General features: G+C 45.1%; 1 protein-coding gene across 7 annotated transcripts in view; it reads right to left on the bottom strand.

The window, feature by feature from the left end:
• Positions 1–18,397, bottom strand: part of JADE2 (jade family PHD finger 2) — a 193,176-nt gene that overhangs the window by 136,325 nt on the left and 38,454 nt on the right. For 6 of the 7 annotated variants that reach the window (XM_044454220.1, XM_044454219.1, XM_044454218.1 and 3 more), the window contains exon 4: positions 924–1,081. In XM_044454220.1, coding sequence (XP_044310155.1) covers positions 924–1,081 — 158 coding nt within the window. Of the gene's footprint in view, positions 1–923; positions 1,085–6,963; positions 6,971–13,096; positions 13,131–18,397 lie in introns of those variants that run through there. The other variant, XM_044454222.1, reaches the window with a different exon arrangement.

Genomic DNA, 18,397 nt, shown 5'->3' with positions numbered 1-18,397 from the left:
CTTTCCTTAACTGGCTATCAGCTGGCTTCTGGGTGCCCAGTGCATTCAGATTGTCTGCAACAAGCAATGCTTTAGTGTCCCTCTAATGCAGGGTACATTTTCAGGCAAATGTAACACACACTCAATACCCCCAGTATCTTTGAGTCATTATGGCCCACTTGCAAGCCCATTTCTGCTGCAGCCACGATAATGACATCAGGGACTGATGCCATCCTGAGGGCATCACAGATAGGTTAACAGCTGCTTTCACCTTCCAGCTCCGAGCCTAAGGCAGCCAAAGCAGCAGGCAGACTGACTTTGTCTCCTCAAACAGTCTTGAACTCAATGCTTTGGGAAGGGAGTGGTCAGATCTTCCTAGAAACAGCAAGCAGGCATTCCAGGCTGGCTCCAAGCTCGGTGCTCTAAGGTGTTTTCCCTCTTAGAACACTGCCCACCCACAAAAAGGCTTACCAAGCGACAACACTCAGGCAACCAAGAACTGACCATCTGCTTTTTTTCATTTCCCATAATGCCTTGGAACAATGCTATGTCAGGTGTATTCTGGGAAATTAAAATGGCAGCTTCCCAGAACCGCAGCACTAAGTGGCAGGAAAATGTGTTTGGGTTGCTTGCTTGCAGGATGCAGCAAAATTGCTGATAGCGACTGTCGCAGAATTCTTGGGACCACAGTGGCTGCCTTAGGATGCTGTGTGGTATTGCAAATCTGGATTCTTTTCACATCCTGATAGGAAGCATTAGCTCCCTCAAATCATGCTGTACAACTGAGATAATTCTATTATCACAGTCAACCAAATTAAATTGCCAGTTTTTCTTAATGATTTTGGAAGCTCCTTTGGAAACATACATGCAGAGCATGGCACTGGACTCTGCCCTTCTGAGGCAAAGAAAATGGCTACCAGAAGAAAAGGATCAGGCTTGCTTACCTAACCATTGGTTCTGGGATTGTTTCTGTATTTGCTGGCACCTGAACCCCTTTCTCCCACTCTTGCCTCCAGGGATCAGCAAGGATGTAGTATTCATCTGGGCTCAACTGATAAGAATCTGGAATCTTCATAGCTGTTATCAGATCAGTACGAAAAACCTGAAGAAGAAAACACCAAGGAGACAGTGAGAGGCAGGATAAACCATTGGCATACGAAGCCTTGGGAAGCCGAGGCTCAAGTTTCCCACAGCTTCAGCTGTCAACCATGGGGAAACCCTTGCCAGGCCTTCCAGTCTGGACACTACAGTTCCCACAATCCCTGACCACAGGCCATGGTGGTTGCAGCTGACAGGAGTTGTCGCCCACATTATCCAGAGGGAACCAGCCTGCCCACCTCTGCCCTGAGTAACAGAGGGACGTGGTTGGACACTTGAAAGCAAAGTGGGCCAATGAACAAGCTCCTGTGAATGTGCCAAGCGATCACATCAATCCTGGATATAATCCAACAAATCCACTGGCCCGGTTTCACCTAGCAGGAAGCCAACTGCAGGGTTTCTTGTCCTGAATGGTGTTCTCACTTTGACCATTCAGAGTGGAGTGGTGGCATGCCAAAATTCCTCATTATGTGCAGTTCAGAGCTGGTGGGCTGTTGGTGTAGCTGACAAGCCATCCAGAAGTCATGGGCAGCTTTATGACTGCAGTTAGCTTGTCAGCCCTTCCAACAACCCACCTGTCCTGGGTACGCACGTAACATAAAGTCACAGCACATCCCTAATATTCAAAATCACAGCAGCCTCCACAATGAAAAACCCGACATGGAAATTCACCCAGAATGGCTTCATGTAATACGTGAACCAAGTCACTGTAAGGAAAGCACAACCAAACTGACTTTGTAAGGAAGGACAGCTGGTACCGCACAACAAGCAACTTTGACAGGAATTTCTTCATATCGCAAAAGGACATGTGTACTTGTTCCACAAGGAACGCATCTGTTAACTCAGTTCCACACCTCTTTCTTACTCATGGGAAGAACTACTGAAATTACTACACTGAATTTGTTTGTTTTCTGTTTCATTACTTTCTTGTAATTTCCCAACTATTCACTCTAACCCACAAAGACCTGACTGATTGAAATTGTTTTCTCTGATGAATCATCATCCGCTCCAGCGTATACATCCTATGAGCTGTCCCAGGACACCTCTTCTTTATGCCAGAGAATAGCTAGGTTCCTCCCCAAAGGATGGATACTCTCAGCTCTGGAGCACAGAAGTACTAATCACAAGTAGAGGCATTACTGTTGATGATACTGCTATTGTATTACACTATATTTTGTCACATATAGATTGTCAATATTAATGGTGTTCATACCATTACACGAAAGGTCAGGTCTCTGCCCTGAGGAGCTTACAATCTTTAAAAAAAAATGCATGGGGAGACAGCAAGAAGAATGCCAAAGATAACAAAGGATTTGCATCCTGTACATCCTCAACGGAGTTCAGAGGGACATTTTAGCCTCATGGTGACCTTGTGAAGTAGCCTAGGCTAAAGAAAAATATTTTCATCAAGGCCACCCAGTGCGTAAGGGTCCCCAGTGTCCTAACCCAGCATTCCAACAAAATAATGCAATGCTTTCAACTGGATTCACAAAACGCAGCGGATTTGCAAACCGGGCAACACCGCTCCTTATAAAAGGCATAAGACATGAGAAATAAAATATCATCTGACTGTCTTTCAGTTCCTTCCTCAGTACAGAGATAGCAAGCAGGAAAGGGACCACACTGCAACACCAGAGAAAGACATCCAACTGCAAATATATGTTGTGCTCAGTCCCTCCATGGAGAGGGACACGGTCTTTTGAAATATAGAAAGTGACACTGTGCTATGGAGCGACGTCCCTATGTACAAGCCTTGAGCCAAGGCTTAACTGACGAAACAATTACTGGCGGTGTCCCGCTGCAACTGAGGCCCATACATCCACCCTTTTTGGGCCAAACCCTTCAGGGCCAAGATGTTGCCAGGGCAAGATTCTCCCAAGCCTCCCACCAGCTTCAGAGCGGAGAATATCCATCTTCTAGGGAGCAACCTCCCTGACCAAGGTGGTTTCAAGTGTGGTGTTAGAGGAACTCAGCACAGTATTTCTGGGTGACTTTAAGTTCCACGCTGAGGCTGCCTTTGGAATCCCGACTCAGGGCTTCACAGCTTCCATGTAAACCATGTGGCTGCCTCAATCTGTAAATGGCTCGGGCCTTTGCTCCAAGCTCGGAGACAAGTAATCTGAAAATTGAGGGGGCTGCCCAAGTCACCACTGATATGGTAAGACTGTTTCCTGCAGACATTTGAACTCACAGTATTATCTTTCTCCTGTAGGGAAGACAGGAATGCAGCTTCCTGTAGGGTCCATTCAGATGTTCTACCCCAGAAGAATGATAGAATACAACACATTTCTGAACAGTCTTGAGAATTTCCTAATGGAAAGGGCTGGCATTCTAGCAAAGTCCTTCACCTCATTGCTATGGAGAGAGCTATGGAAGGCCAGCAGCTTGACTGCACTCAAGAGCCTTCTCCAGCTTTGTACAGCCCCGTCAGCCAATGAAAACAGGCTGCATATTGGCAAATGGTGTAAGATGCCAAGTGAACGTGCTGCAGGCTGCGGAGTTGTGCCTACTGAGCCGCAGTGTAGGCAACAAAGAAGCGTTCCTTTGCACCTGGCACTGCATTGCGAAGCACTTTTGGGTGTTCCAGGCCCCAGAAAATAGAGCCCTGGTCCCCTTAAGACCCTTTTGGCCATGGGATTGCGAGCACAAAATCACTTGTCTCTGCAGTGCACGTGATGCTGTTGTTGGTGCAGCTCCAGTGGCGCTATCGGGCGCTGCCTCCTGCCCAGTCTGTGGGACCAAGTCCGGTTGCTGCAGCTGGATGACAGCAGTGCACACCCCCTCTTGATCCTCGCCCCTCCTGGCTAATGAAAGCTCGCTGAGGCTGGTGGAGTCCAGGCGGGCCCAAGGGCTGCTCAACTCATGTCTGTGTGAAGGGGTGGTAAGCAATGGAGGCACTGTGCTATGGCAATTCCAGTCCCATTTCAGAGAGGAACACTGAGTGACTATTAGGAATGTGTGAGGAGTCTGCTTTGCAGGCAGGAATCCAAGGGGCTTTGGCACAACCCTGAGTCTGAGTTCTCGGTGAGCATCGCAGCATTCATTCGGCATTTGCCAGGATCTGAGCTTTGTGTTATCACTGTGCAAGCAGCATCCTTTATTTGCACTACTGCACACGCACAGGATGTTTCCAGCTGCCCAACCCTCGTTCCGCAAGCTTTTGTGTACTGCTTCTTGGTTCAGCTTGCCTTCCAAGACAGGGTCAAGCGTGAGAGGAAGTCTATGAACACCAGAGGGACGGATTCCATGGAGCTCAGATGCATCTCTGGTGACTTAGCCCCTTGGCAAGGGTGCAATCGTCTTCTCTGTGCTATTCAAGACCTATATGAAAATGCCTGGAGTGGTCACTGGGAGGCTTCAAGAGCCATCAGTATGCTGATGACACATAGCAATATCTCCCCTTGACATCCGTGAGCCCGTGCAAGGCCTTGATTGGTGCCTAGACTCACTGGGGTGCTGGATGAAGATCGATAAGCTGAAGCTGAATCCTGGCAAGATGCAAATCCTGTGGGGATGTGGCTTCCAGAGGCTCCTTGCCTGTTCTGGTTTGGATCATGCTCCCTTTCAAAGATTAGGTTTGTAGTCCATGGCTACTCCTAGATCCACCATTGTCACCCAAGTGGTACTGAGTACCTTTTACCAGCTTCAAACTGCTCTGCCAGATTAAGGCTCTCCTACTTGGGAGTGATCTAAAGGCTGATAAGAAAGCTAGATTTGTTGTTATTTATTTATGCATTAGATTTTTATCTCAGCCCATTAGCCACAGGGCTACCTAGATCTACTGCAGAAGGCAACAGCTTGGTTTTTGTTAAGAGCTGCCCCTTTTCCTTTGCCATTCACTATGGGGTCAAGTTTTAAGGTTTCAGTACTAGTGCATCAAGTCCTAAACAACTTGGGACCAGAATACCCAAGAGAGCACCACCTGCCTCACCAACCTGCCCAGTCACTGAGGTCACTGGATGACATACGAGTCTATGGCTCAACTGGGAGCACTGGCTCCTTTTCTTTGGAACTTCCTGCCACTGGAGGTGAGGCAGGTGCCAACTTTGTATTGTTTTCAGCAGCTCCTAAAAACACAGTTTCAGAAAGACTTCCTGAACTGACCAGCCACAGTTAAAGATTTTGTTTTAAAGATACTGAATTGTTGTTGTGCACCACCCTGAATCTTGACACTGAAATATGAAGCAGTATATAAATTTTGTAAACAAACAAACATGGACTGCAGCTTGGAAAGCCCCTACATTAAACTCAGCTTGAAAATATAGGCAAATCTCTCTCCCTGGCTTTTCTCCCTTCAGGGATAGACTTGCCTTCTAGGATTGTTATAACGATTACTGAAGTAATGAATGTTACACTTTTTTGAAACTCAGAAGTGTGTCAATAAAATTATGATTAAACTACAAGGCTGCTGGGAATTTCACCATTTGGACATGAGGCTAGACCATCAAAGCACACCTAACAGAAGATGTATGATTGCTTCCATGTGTCACACAGATGAACATGGATAATTACAGGTCATCAGTGTTTAATAATGAAAAACCCCAAGTTATCAGTAAGCTTGACATACAACCCATTTAGCTTGCTTTGAAATTGGTATTAGTCAAAGGGGAAAAAATTATTCAACTTTACTTCTGTGTAAATCAGGTGCTCAATAGGTGATCTGGATTGCATTTTGCTCTCTACATTCATATGGAAGCTACTTAAGCTTTATAACAAAACATGAAACGTTGTCTTTCCTTCTTTCAGCTAAGGGACTCAGCACAGTCACAAAAACATTTAATTTAAACTAATTTAGCCCCTTAAAATGACTCAGGTTTTCCACTCTGCTGGCCGTTCCTAGGACATGTTGAATTTTTTTTTTTTTTGTAATCGAGTGGTTCAGACATCTGCACATTCACCTGATCCTCATACATCCTTTTTATATTACTGCAGGCAAATCTGTAACAAACAAACAAACAAACACAAAAACAAAAAAAGGCCCTTCTCTGTTGATCTTTAGAAGCTGTTCTTTTCAAAGCACAACCCTCTTTAGCATCAAAGTACTGGATTTTTAAATGCAGCGATTTAAAACCAAACAAAAAACCCACACACAAGTCTATTTGTTGGAAGGGAAAGCTAAATACAACTCTAGCAGTAAGCTTTCTGATTCCCCATTGGGGTTATTCCAAAGGCACAATGGATCAGGCTGCATGTAGCACTGGTAAGAGAAATACTGAACAAGGTGTTAATGATGGCCAAAACCCCCAAACACATTATTTAATAAAAGGTCAGAAACATAGCTGACTTTTGGCAGAAATTACTAATTAAGGGTGTATTTTTATTTTTTTTTAAAAATTACACAATAAGGGTTTTGAAGAAACTTTAACCCTCATAGCAGCCTGGGCCAGCTGCTCCCTGAAGAGGACCACAGCACAAATACATTGCCTAGAAGCTAGCAAATGCTTCGATTTGCTTGCAGTTTTCAACAAATTTATTCTGAGACAGCAAGCTACTGTGCGTGTTTCTAATCTCTGACTCAGGTGTGAACATACATGTTCTTAAGAGTGTTTTATCAACAGTCCTTTGAAGAACTGGAAAGGTCACAGTCAAAGGCAGAACAGGTTTGTTTACTTTTGTAGGGGAGGTCACCAGTTTTATCCCCTGTAGCAGAAAGGATGTCTGACCTGGGCCAGTAGGGTAAGGAATGCTATTTATCCTCACCAGACTTCCACAAAGTGCTTTTCAGATGATGTGCTTGTATTTCACTCCCCTGCAAGCAGTGTGTGGCACTCAGATGTTAGCAGGGAACCAGGAAAGTCTCTCTACCCTGAGCAACGCTGCTCCATCACCTCTCATTTCCACGGTGTCAGCCCTGAGAAAGTTCCAAAGAAACTTCTACCACTTCCTTGAGGGTGAGACCCTGTTGAATGTACCCTCATGATTGGGCATCTAGTAGGAGGAGGGAAGGAGGCTGGTAGAGACTCAGAGTGGGTTGCAGTCTACCTCTCCCATCCCCCCCCCCCACCTCCCAGAATGCCCCATCTTTCCCCTTTCTGGGGCTGATTTTCAATCTGAACTGGCTGCAAGAGGGAGGGTGAAGATGGCTGGATTTCTGACTCCTCTTACAAAGGGAGGAATCCCTGAAACTCTATGGTCATCAGACAGTGGATTATGCCCCACATGATGATTCTTCAGTTAATTTCTTGAAATTGCTTAAAGCCATTGTTCTCAAAAATGGGAGACGAACCTCAATAAGGAACAAAAAAAAAAAAAGACTGTTGCTAGGATGAGAAGTTCCTTTTCCCTCTGCTTTTTCCCATCCCAGCTTTTGTGCATGCCTTCACTGGGTCAAGGCAAAGAATGTTCAGAGCAAGACAGCAAACTCCACATCTTAGTGTGGTTCTAAAAGCTGGCCCACCCACCCACTTATCAATCCAGAAACCCGAAATAAGAGGGATGCCTGTGCGCATCATGGGAGCAAAGCACACTGCCTTATACTGGGCCAGGCCACAGGCCCATCTTGCCCAGTACTGTCACCACTGGCTGAAGGTAGACCTCCAGGGTTCTAGGCAGGACTTTTCCCCATCCTACCTGGAGACTGAGCCTAGAATCTTCAGCATGCTACTTCCTCAGGTACTGTACCCACAGAGTAAGAGCTATGGCCCTTCCTCCCCTGTGGCATAATGTGTGCTCCAGAAATACTTGTATACCAGTGTTGCTTATGCATGCACACACTGCTCAATTTCCTCCTATTTTACAGAGTGGGGAAGAAGCAAAAAGTCACGTTCCACCAAATGCAGCGAATCGCAGACCGGCAAGTATACAAACTAATGCCGCATGGGGTCTTTCTTTCTTCTTCCTAGATGTGAGAGTTCTCAATAGGCTACCAAAAAAATTGCTTCTCTTTCTGAGTGATAAGAACCAAAGATACTCTGCAGGTGCTGAGAGCAAAAGAAGAGCTCCTACCTATGTGGAGGCCCAAACATTTATTTTCTTTGTAGAGGAAACCTCATTTTGAGAAAGGACCACTTCACAAATTCACTTCATTAACAGTGACTTGGGCCAGCCCACTTGTCAGGGAGGTGAGACGGCCTGCTTGGCTGCAAACCTGGGTTTGCCCCTGTGTCATATGTGTAATGGCTCAAAGACCAATAGGACTCCTGTACTCCATAGAATATCTGGGCCTGAAATCAAAGCACTACTCTGAATAAGTGCTAGAGGCCAAGGGATAGGCACTTTATCAGTGGCCTCTAGCATGCAGTTTATGTGCTCTGCACCCTAAGCAGTAGCTTAGTGAACATGCAAAGAGCACAAAACCTTCTCCCGATTTCATTTTCTTTTAAAAAGAAATGGATTTTATCTATCATCTTGGGGTGGGAGGGGGGAATAATGTTTGCTAAGGGAGAAATCGTCAGCCAAATTGTAGTGCATCTCTTTGCCCAAAGCCGGTAGCCAAACAGAAACAGATTCTCAGTGACCCATGAAACTGCTACATCAACATCTATGCTGAGCCTTGCCATTATGAGAATACTGCAGCGCAGTGGACACGACTGAGCTCATCTTCTTCTTTCCATTTTCCTTCTGGATATTCCTGAATGTGCATCACGAGGGGGAAAAGAATAACTCCCTAACAGAAACAACCATTCCATCCTAGCAAATAAAGCTTTTCTACCCGGGAATATGCACTAGCACAGAATGATTAGAGTACAGCAATCCTTCCTCTCAGCAAATAAAGGGTCATTTGTAAATGAAAATGGATGATTTCTCTTCCCTTCTGCCATCTGTTATTATCTGAACAATAATCTACAGAACCAGCAATCATACTCAGATACCACCCAGCTCTAATCAGTCTATCTCTGGCGACTTCTCTGCTATTTGGATGGAGGATGGAGATGGATCAGGTGTTTCCTTCAGATGCTGTTTAATTTGTGTTCAGGGCTTATTCTCAACCACCTAACTACTGCTCAGCATGAACTGTAATAAATGATTCAAAGGCGGTCTTTTTTTTCATTTCCAATGCAAAGCTCAAATGCTCCAGAAGGTATTTTGGAAACCAAATCTTTATAGGAAAGGGGATATTTAACCCCAGCCGAGACCTCATATTTAGGTCACTTCATTTAATCTTTGAAGCTTCAGCTGATAACCCAATTAAGCGAATGTACAAAAACATATGCAACTTTTAAAAAACAATGTCAGAGTTCCTCTCTGAACACTAGCAGTTCTTTCTGTCCACACATTTCTTTGGCGAACATGTCCAACCCTATGAAACAGAGCAAAGCTGATTTGCCCAGACACAGCCAGGATGCATCTTCCAATAAAAACATAATTAACAGCCGACTCTTTATAAGTCTGGGCTTGAGAAAGGTCAGCTTCCTTGAAGTCTCTATCTGCCAATATAAAGTAATTGTTGAAAATGCCGCAGTAGCATTTGATTATGCTGCTGGTGTGGAAAAATTAAAATGAGATTAAGATAAATGCTAATTAAACTTGAGACAGGATCTCCAAAAGATGTTCGGATCCTTGCCATTTTACATATCTGGTAATCAAGCAATAGGATAGATATGTTTTTTTAAAAACTAATGCTAATCTAGGACCTTTCAACAACATAATGAACACTGTTGCCCTTTCAGAAATTCATTCCATATGTTTGCTGTTCTCTGTCACTGTTTCAGACTAAAGGCTGTTGTGCGTTGCTCAATATTGCCAAGTGACTATCTCCTAAAGGGAGAGAGCAAACAAGATAATGCAAAGCTCTTTACTTTGTCCACAGAGCTTCCACCAGATGCCTAGTCTGCTAAGCACTGTCTAACTACCAGCATTGGTGACCGTGACAATCTGCCCAAGTTATACTGGACAGAGCGTCATGTCCATCTTATTCCATCCCTCTCTCCACTTTTGGCAATCCTCCTTGAAATGCTTCAGGATTTTTAAGTGTCTAAAACAAAAGTCAGCAACTGCATTGATATGGAAAGGGAAGCAGAGAGGAAAGACACTCGAGAGAGAAAACAAAGTATCTCCAACAGCGACAGAAAACTAACAGGCGGGATGGATTTACCACAAAGATCAGGAACACTGCCTTTACTGTGTTGAACTTCACAGGTGGAGCTGACAGTGGGACAGTTAGAAAAGAATGCGGACCGAATAGAAGGTGCATTTGCCTCTAGATCTTGGCTTGAAGTTTTTGCATCAGCAGTTCCCTTTGCTGAGCATTCAAGCGGCTGCTCAGTTTGAAAAAGCAGTTTTGTCTTTTCAGCAGTAAGAACTGATGCAGCAAAAACAACAGGCAATGCCTTGGCAGCGTGTTCTGTTGTTCCCACATTCACATCTCTGGATTCCAGCCACAAACTTGGACAGGTAAGAGATCAGAGATGGAAAATCAGATTTGAGGTTTACCAGCCAGAAGGCAGAAACTGGAAACATGAGAATAACTTCGACCTCAAGAAAAATATGTAGTGTGGAAAGAGCAGAGGATCAAACACTAAGTTCTGCAGAAGGGGGGGGGGGGAGAGCCTGAAAGAAGTGACCACAGAAGGACAGCCACAGACAGGCGGAGGTCTGGAAGAGGACAGGCTGAGGAATCATAGAATCATGGAATAGTAGAGTTGGAAGGCACCATAAAGGCCCCTGGGTCCAACCCCCTGCTGTTCCAAGACAACAGTTTACACCATTCCAATCTGATGGCTGTCCAGCTTCTTTCTGAATGTCTCTAGTGTGGGAGAGCCCACCACCTCTCTAGGCAACTGGTTCCACTGCTGTATTGCTCTGACAGTGCAGAAATTTTTCCTGATATCTAGCCTAAATCTGGGTTGTTGCAACTTGTATTGATTAGAGAAACTCTAGGGAGGATGGTGTGGTTGGCAGAATCAGATGTGGCAGACAGAAAAGCAGATCTTAGATTAGTCAAGGAGAGCAACCTTGGGGACCATGATGAGAACAACTTCACTATAGTGACAGAGCCAAAAGCAATGTTGGAGCCAGATGGATTAAAGGAAATAGTCCAGAAGTTAGCAGAGGAGGCAAGTGAGTTGTACATACCAACCTAAGACCCTGACCTGACCTGAACTGCTGTGAGGGGAAAGAACCAGCAGTCGAGAAGCAAAAGAAAAATGAAAGAACAGGTGACTCTCCTGGGCTGACTGACTGGCCAGCTGGGCTACAAAAGGTTCTTACCTAGTGCCACCCTGACATGGGATGGAAATGTCTGGTGGACATGATGCTAAAAGGGATGAGGCCAAAGGGAGCTGCCCCCTGGGGCAAGAGCCACCCCCAATGTGTTTGGATGCTCAGAGCTCTTGATAGGGAGCAAGTATTTCTTCCCTTGCAGGAGCATGAATATGTGCCTTGGAGGAAAGAGATCGGATCAAGTGGGGAAATATGTGGGGGGCCCAATTAGCACAGTGGCAGGTAGAGAGATTTGGCACTGGAAGCAGAGCTAGACAGGTAAGGGGAAAGTGGTCCAGACAGGTAACAGCTGTCTCCTATTCTGGTCCTCCTCACATTTGCAGATCTGGTGGTTACCCTATCAGCACACCCTGGAATCTCTGTTTTTAATTGCAAGACCAGTCCAAAACATGACCTCCCTCATCCATGATTTAATAGTGGAAGAGGCAGCTGATCTAGGTCTGGGTGGCCAAACAGGGAGGCATTAGTCTCTCCCAGTTATGGCTACTGGGGTACATGGTTGAGCATCAAGGAAGACTTGAGGACCAGGACAAGGGTGCAACTATGGACTGCAAGAATTCTCTCTCTCCTGCCAAACTCCTTAACTTTCTGGAGTGTTAGCAACTGATGTTGGTCCAGCAGGACAGATGAGAGATTCTGTTGTTGTGCTGCCTGTCCCACCACTCAAAAGCCTCCCTACCAACCCTGACAGAGACTGTCTTGGTAACCATGTTGAAGTCTCTCAGACTTGCAGATGTTATCATTCATGCTGAAAGCACCTTATCTGGGGCAGCTCAAGATTTCATAGTCTCCATGACAACCATAGGACTGCCCCAGTGTGTTATTGGCCCAACACATGTAGCAGGGCACACTCTGGATGTGTTTGTTTTCCAGCTGGGGATGGGCATAATGATCTAGGGACGAGAGACCTTACATCAGTCCCTTTGCCATGGTGAGCTCGTTGCCTATAGAGATTTAGACTAACAGAGACTTTTCTTCTCTGCACTGATACGGAACCTGTTCAAATGGTCTGCCCCTGGAGCCTAACGAATCCAGATGATTTCCAGAGTCCTTGTTTTGTGGTTCTATTGAATTCCTGGTCCTCTCTGGAACACAGAGATGGTCTGTGCAGTCAACACAATCCAATACATTCCTGACTGCCCTCTCTGCAGTAGGGCTTAACTGGTTCCTCAATATACCCACAATTGACAGCAATGAAGGTATGCAGGATACTGCTTGAGTGCAGATGGAGAAAAACTCCTAGCAGGTGCAATGGGAACCTGGTAAGTGGTTACAGTCAGGTATATTTAGGAACACTAAGGGTGGCAAAGGAACAGCATCTCAGTGCTTCTAGTCAGTCTTCTAGTTGGCACTCACTGGAGCACATTTGGGTGGTCCAAAGCCTCTTACACGCTGGCCCCAAGGACACGTGAGACCCTCCTGTACGGCCTCCTGCAGTACAGTGGCTAGGCACTTCCAGGCAAGGTCTCCTGCCTCGGCTAACAGTTGACTCTAACAAGGTTCACAGAGCATAGCCTAGTCAAGTTTCCTTGGATGAGATTCAGTCAGCACAGCTCAAGGACACTGACACAGTGCTTGGACAGGTTCCTATTACCATTTCTGTTATGGGATCTCGTTCCTCTTAGCTTATAAAAGCTAGAAGGGAGGGAACAGCCCACGGAGCCTGGGTAGGGATCAAAAGGCTACTGAACTTAAGCTCAGTCCAGACAAGACTGAGATGCTGCCAGTGGGCATGCCATAAAGTCACCTCTGATCTAGAGTGACCCTGTAAAGGAACACACTCCAAAATGTCCTGTCCTGTGGGGTCTTTAAACTCAGAGCGGTGGCTTCCTCTATGGAATCGATCCATCTCTTTCTCTTCTTCTTCTTCTGCCTTCTACTTTCCTAGCATGATCTTCCTGAAGTGTGATAGCTTCAATTTTGTCATTTTTGCTTCCAGGTCAAATTCTTGCTTGAGTTGATCAATAGACCCACTTGTTCATCTGACTGTTGGTCCAGGGTAGTCACAAAATTATCCTTAACACCATGTTTCAAACACATCTATTTTCTTCCTGACAGCTTTTGCAACCATACATAATGATCAGTAATAAAATAGTGTGGATGATCTTGGCTTGGTCTCCAGTAAAATATCCCTATATTTGATTATCTTGTCTAGTTCCTTCATTGCTGCCCTTCCAAGTCTCAGTCTTCTTCATATTTCTTGGCTGCTGTCTTCCTTGGAACTGATGGCTGAGCCAAGGTATACAAAATCTTTCACAATTTCAAGTTCATCATTGTTGACCTTGAAGTATAGCCCTCAATTTATGGAATGGTTTGTCCACTTATGTTTGGCTGGTGCCAACTTTGCTATCTTTGCAGCATCAAGTCAAGATAGTAAAGTTGCCGAGGCATTTAACAATGCCACATAGCACAGGGGGTGAAAGGTACTGCCAGCTGTTTTAAACTAGCCTAGAGATATGGACTGGTCAAAGTCATTCAAGTTGTTAAAATTTGGGTTTAAATTATTTAGCATAATTTTGTGAGTTTTTAATTGTTTATTGTTCATATTACATTTTATTACATTTATTAAGTGTTGTATATTGCCCAGAAAGTTTCAGCCAATACATTCAGAAAGCAAGGTAGAAATTAACATTGGAAGTGCCCCTTAAGTACATCAGTGCTGAGAAGAAGCAGCAGCAGGCTGCAGTGCTTCCAAGAAAGCAGGCAAGTTCCAATAGCCTGCAGAAAATGATGTGACAACACTACCCTGTGGTCCAACTTTCTGTCTCCAAAAGCAGCTGGTCAGATCTCTAAGAGAGCCTCACAAGCAAGGCTTGCCAGAGATAACTCCCACTCCCACTGAGTTTTGTTCCTAGCATCTGAAAATTGATAGACGGCTTCTGAATATGGAGATTCCATTTTTAGCCATCATACCTAATAGCCATTGACCTCTCTAGGCACTCTGTGTTTATCTAATCCAGCTTTAAAGCACACCAGTTGAGAACCACATGCTGCAGCTAGATGGTAGGTAGGAAGCAAATGAGCACTACCGCTTGAGCTCAAACTCCTTCTGCTTCCAGAAATGGATTGCTTGCTGCTATTCAAACTGGTATTTTCACTCTAAATATGCTGTTCCCTTGAGATTTGCATCCTGGGCAAACATCCCATTTGTCTCATACATAATAACAGGTCTATTTTCAAAATCTTGCTTTGGTCAAGACTTTCATAATGATGAAGTAAACAAAATGAGGTTGAAGTTGAGCATAGGAGAAAATGTGTTATGTTCTCTGACCTCAATCCCCCACCCCGGTTCAAAGGAGGACTCTGAGGGGAAGGAGGTCTCATCCAGCAACAGATCATCTTTTACTCTGGGACCTTCCAGGCTGGAAGATGTCACTTTACCAGATTCAGAAAGGACCCTTCCAAGGCATTCTCACAAGCTCCAAACAATAGGAGTCAGTGGTTGCAGAATCAGGCAATGACTCTTAAAGAAAGGAGCAAGGTGGCACCTGGAAAGGGCAGAGTTAATTACTGGTCCAGAACTTTCCACCTTCAGAACGTCTTTCTGAGATAACAGCTCTTTCTGAGTTGCACCCCACATACTGAAGCTCTGTCCAGGTAAGGGATGTATAAGAAATTCATTTGGGTTCATTTTTAATAGGCTCATATCCAGTTCACACCTCATGGATTGAACATGGGAGTCCCTCACAACCTGTGTCTGAAGACTGTACACTTCCCAAGCTTGTAGTGTGATTTATCAACCACAGACCCACATTCAACAGCATGGGCATCTTTGAAAAAGGCACATGAAATAGACATAGTGCTGAAAAACACAAAGAAATACATTTTAATCAATGGGAGAAGAATGCATGTAATTGAAAGATTCACACAGTGCATACTTGTGAAAAAACTGGTATGAATATATGCATTAATTTTCATACAAAATAGGAAAAGAGCTTGCAATCTGACAGAGATTCATGTTTGGAGGAATTCACGAAACTTTGGTGAATTCCTTTTGATGATCAGATGATCCCTAGACCAGGGTCCTGAAAGAGCCAAGCCAGCTTGTCCTGTCTAGCCCAACCTCCTGAATTTGCGGTTCTGAGAGCAACTACTTCATGTGGGCCCCCTTAAGAACCTCTGAGCATTAATCAGGACAGGATGCAGTTTCATCCATGGAATGACTGGAGACAGTGCTTCTTTCTAGCATGTAGGATTTGTACCTGGCCCTTAAGCTTAATAAAAATCAAAGCATTATTAGATAAATAGAAGTTTAGGTCTTTTTGTTGGGCAACATGTCTTAAACCAATGTTATAGGTAAATCTGAGTATGTGACTGCTGAATTATTACCAATACCTTCTGCAACTAGAGAAATATTGGGAAGGAGTGGCTTGTCCTAAGATAAGGCGAAAAGAAATGGCAAACCAAAGTCTGGGTTCCAGTAATTTTTTTTTAGCTGACACATGTGACCAAAGAGCCCTGCATAATAATTAGAAAATTTGTCAACAGAACTAATAGGCAAGCTGCTGAAAGACAATATACAATACATGAGTGTTCAGGGATGATACTGTCTGCTGAGTCTATGTTTAAAAAAGCCACAGATGGGAATCTCCAATGGCGTGAATCACTCAAATAGTTTTAATAGGGGATCAGGAGATAAAAGCTAACTCCATCTAATCTGGCGGCCTATCTGCTTATATATTGTCCCATCCAAGCAGCGTCTGAACTCCTGCCCAATGAACCCCTACAAAGGGGGAGATCTCATTCACATACCAAATGTCACCCAAGTGAAGCGTGCCTCTGTAATCTCTGTTATTGTTGCAGTAAAGTGCTTTCCCTTCTCACCCTCCCCGCCATCTGGAGGCCTTTCGACAGAGGGTGGGCGGATGAGAGGCCATGAATGAAGAAGAGCTGCTTGCTCGCCTAATTGACCGTCAGCTACCTGACAGTTTGTAGCTTCCACTTCATTCACCTCCCCTGCCCCCCCCCCCCCCCCCCGCTCCCCGCCAACGCTTCCCGCTTCAGGCACGCAGGCAGGAAGAACCTGCTTTAAAAATCAATGGCACAGGGGGACGTTCTGCAGCAGCAGGTGGACCAGCTTCCTGCTCAACATTATCCCTTGAGGAGAATGGGCTCTTTTTGCTTTCCAGGGCAGCTCAGCTCAGTTCTTTGCCCTAAAAACGGAATGTGGTTTCGTTCCCTTTTGGCTGCTGCCTTGAGCGGTTTCTTTCATTCATTCTAAGCCACCAAGATGGCTTGAAGGGGGTCATGACTTTTCCGTATTTGAACACACGCTCACCTGCTGCAGCCACCGGTGGCATCTTCTAGGCTGAGAGGCTTACCCACAGAGCGGCGTGTGTGAGACTTTGATCACCTCGCAAGCCAGGACTGATGCCGCAAACGGCTCACAATGTTCTGAATGGGAACACGTGACACTGGCAATGCGTAATAGTGCACGGGGGCTGTGCAACCAAGGATCGATCGCTGGCATCCTTTCTCACCAGTGTATCCACCCACAGGATAGAGGCTTGCATCTTTCCTTCAGTGCATCCTTCCCCTCCCCCGGCTTCTCCTACCACCCTCCCAGCTGCCCCTTCTGGCTTTTCAGATCAGGGCTGGGATGGAAGATTAGTCCTAATTTTATGCCAAATAGCTATGATTACATCTATTTCCCTGAAGATGATAAGGCATGCTGCAGCTTGGATTTGCAATATTACTGCCTCCCTTGTTTAGTCCCCCTTGAAGAGATAAGCCTCCACGTTCAAAGGCAAGCAAATGTGCCAACACACTTCATCATGATGGTGATGCTTTGTGTGCAGAACTGGGAATGCAACAAAAATTATGAACTATCAAACCCAGAACACATTAGAAGTGACAGCAAGCTGCAGAAATTTCTAAAAGAAGCCAGAATCATTGCCTGGAAAGCTACCAACAGCTAATATACTCAAAGTGTAATCTGAACATTTCCCCCCTTTTGTTTTGAATTATCTTGGATTAGGGTTTGGGGAAAGACTCAATTATTCTACTCAAGTTCTTCTGAATTATTTATAGAAGCTAAATAAAGAATAAATTGGGCAATGATGAACTGAAGACCTGATGGTGGAGGGAAAGTTTCATACTAGAAAACAAGCAATTTTCTCTCAATAGGACTGTTTATTATTTTCTTCCTTCTGCAGAAATTGACAAATTATCTTTAAAGGTCTGCTGCTTAGCAACACCAGTTCCACTGATCTGCTTGGAAGATGTTAATTGCTTCTCCAAACAATGAGAACTGTTTAAAGGGATACACCTCTAATTTAATGGCAAGAGAAATTAGTCAGAAAAAAATATGATACACCAGGACGGTGGCACCCACTTGCAACTTAATGAACTGCTTGCATTTCACCAATGTGTGGGACAAGGCTTAGCTGTTTGCCTACACTTATAATGCAAGTTCATTGCCTGACAACAGACCGGCTTTAGGGATTTTGTTCACTTGGCCTTTTTCCAATTGCTGGGTAAGAAACAATTTGTGAGAAGGGGCCAACAAGTCTTCCACTTGCACAAGGAAACTTCCCGATCCTCTTTCCCTCCCCTGCAGCCCCTGGCACATATGCAAAATCTGCCACAGGAATCCCCCAACCCTCCAGATGTGGAGGCACATGTGGGGCTGTAGGTCAGAGGGAGAATCTCCTCCACCGGCCATTTTGTCCCAGTGCGAAAATACCACCACTGGATACAATACAGAACACCCCAAGAAAAAAAATATGGAGGAAAAGTCAGCTTCAAATCTTTCTGGCTTCATCTAGAGAGGAAAACAGAGTAGGAAAAGAAGGACGGTGGCCGAGGCTGGCCCTGTTGTGGCGAAGCCTGCTTCAATTAGCACCATAAAGAGGAGGGGAGCCATGCAAGTGGGAACTTCAGCAAGGATGGGCTTAGGGTTGGTCCTACATATAGGGGTGGGGAGGATCTGTGGGCTATTTCAGGCAGCAAAATGTCCTGTGTTTAGAGAAGAGGTGGCTGGAATGTGCGGAAACAACTTGGAATTTCACAAACCACACTCAGCTTACCAACTGTGTCACCAACTTCCTTTTGGATCTTAGCTAAAAGCTCAGAGGGGTGGGGTTCTAACGTCGGTCATCACTCCTTCTCATAGAGAACTTGGATGGTCTGTCATGTGTGCACATTCTGGCGAGATTCC

This window comes from Varanus komodoensis, unplaced genomic scaffold, assembly GCF_004798865.1.
Source record: "Varanus komodoensis strain SLA01 unplaced genomic scaffold, ASM479886v1 scaffold7_3, whole genome shotgun sequence".
NCBI lineage: Eukaryota > Metazoa > Chordata > Lepidosauria > Squamata > Varanidae > Varanus > Varanus komodoensis.
Note: the sequence above shows the minus strand (reverse complement) of the source record. Positions and strands in the feature narration are given on the sequence as shown.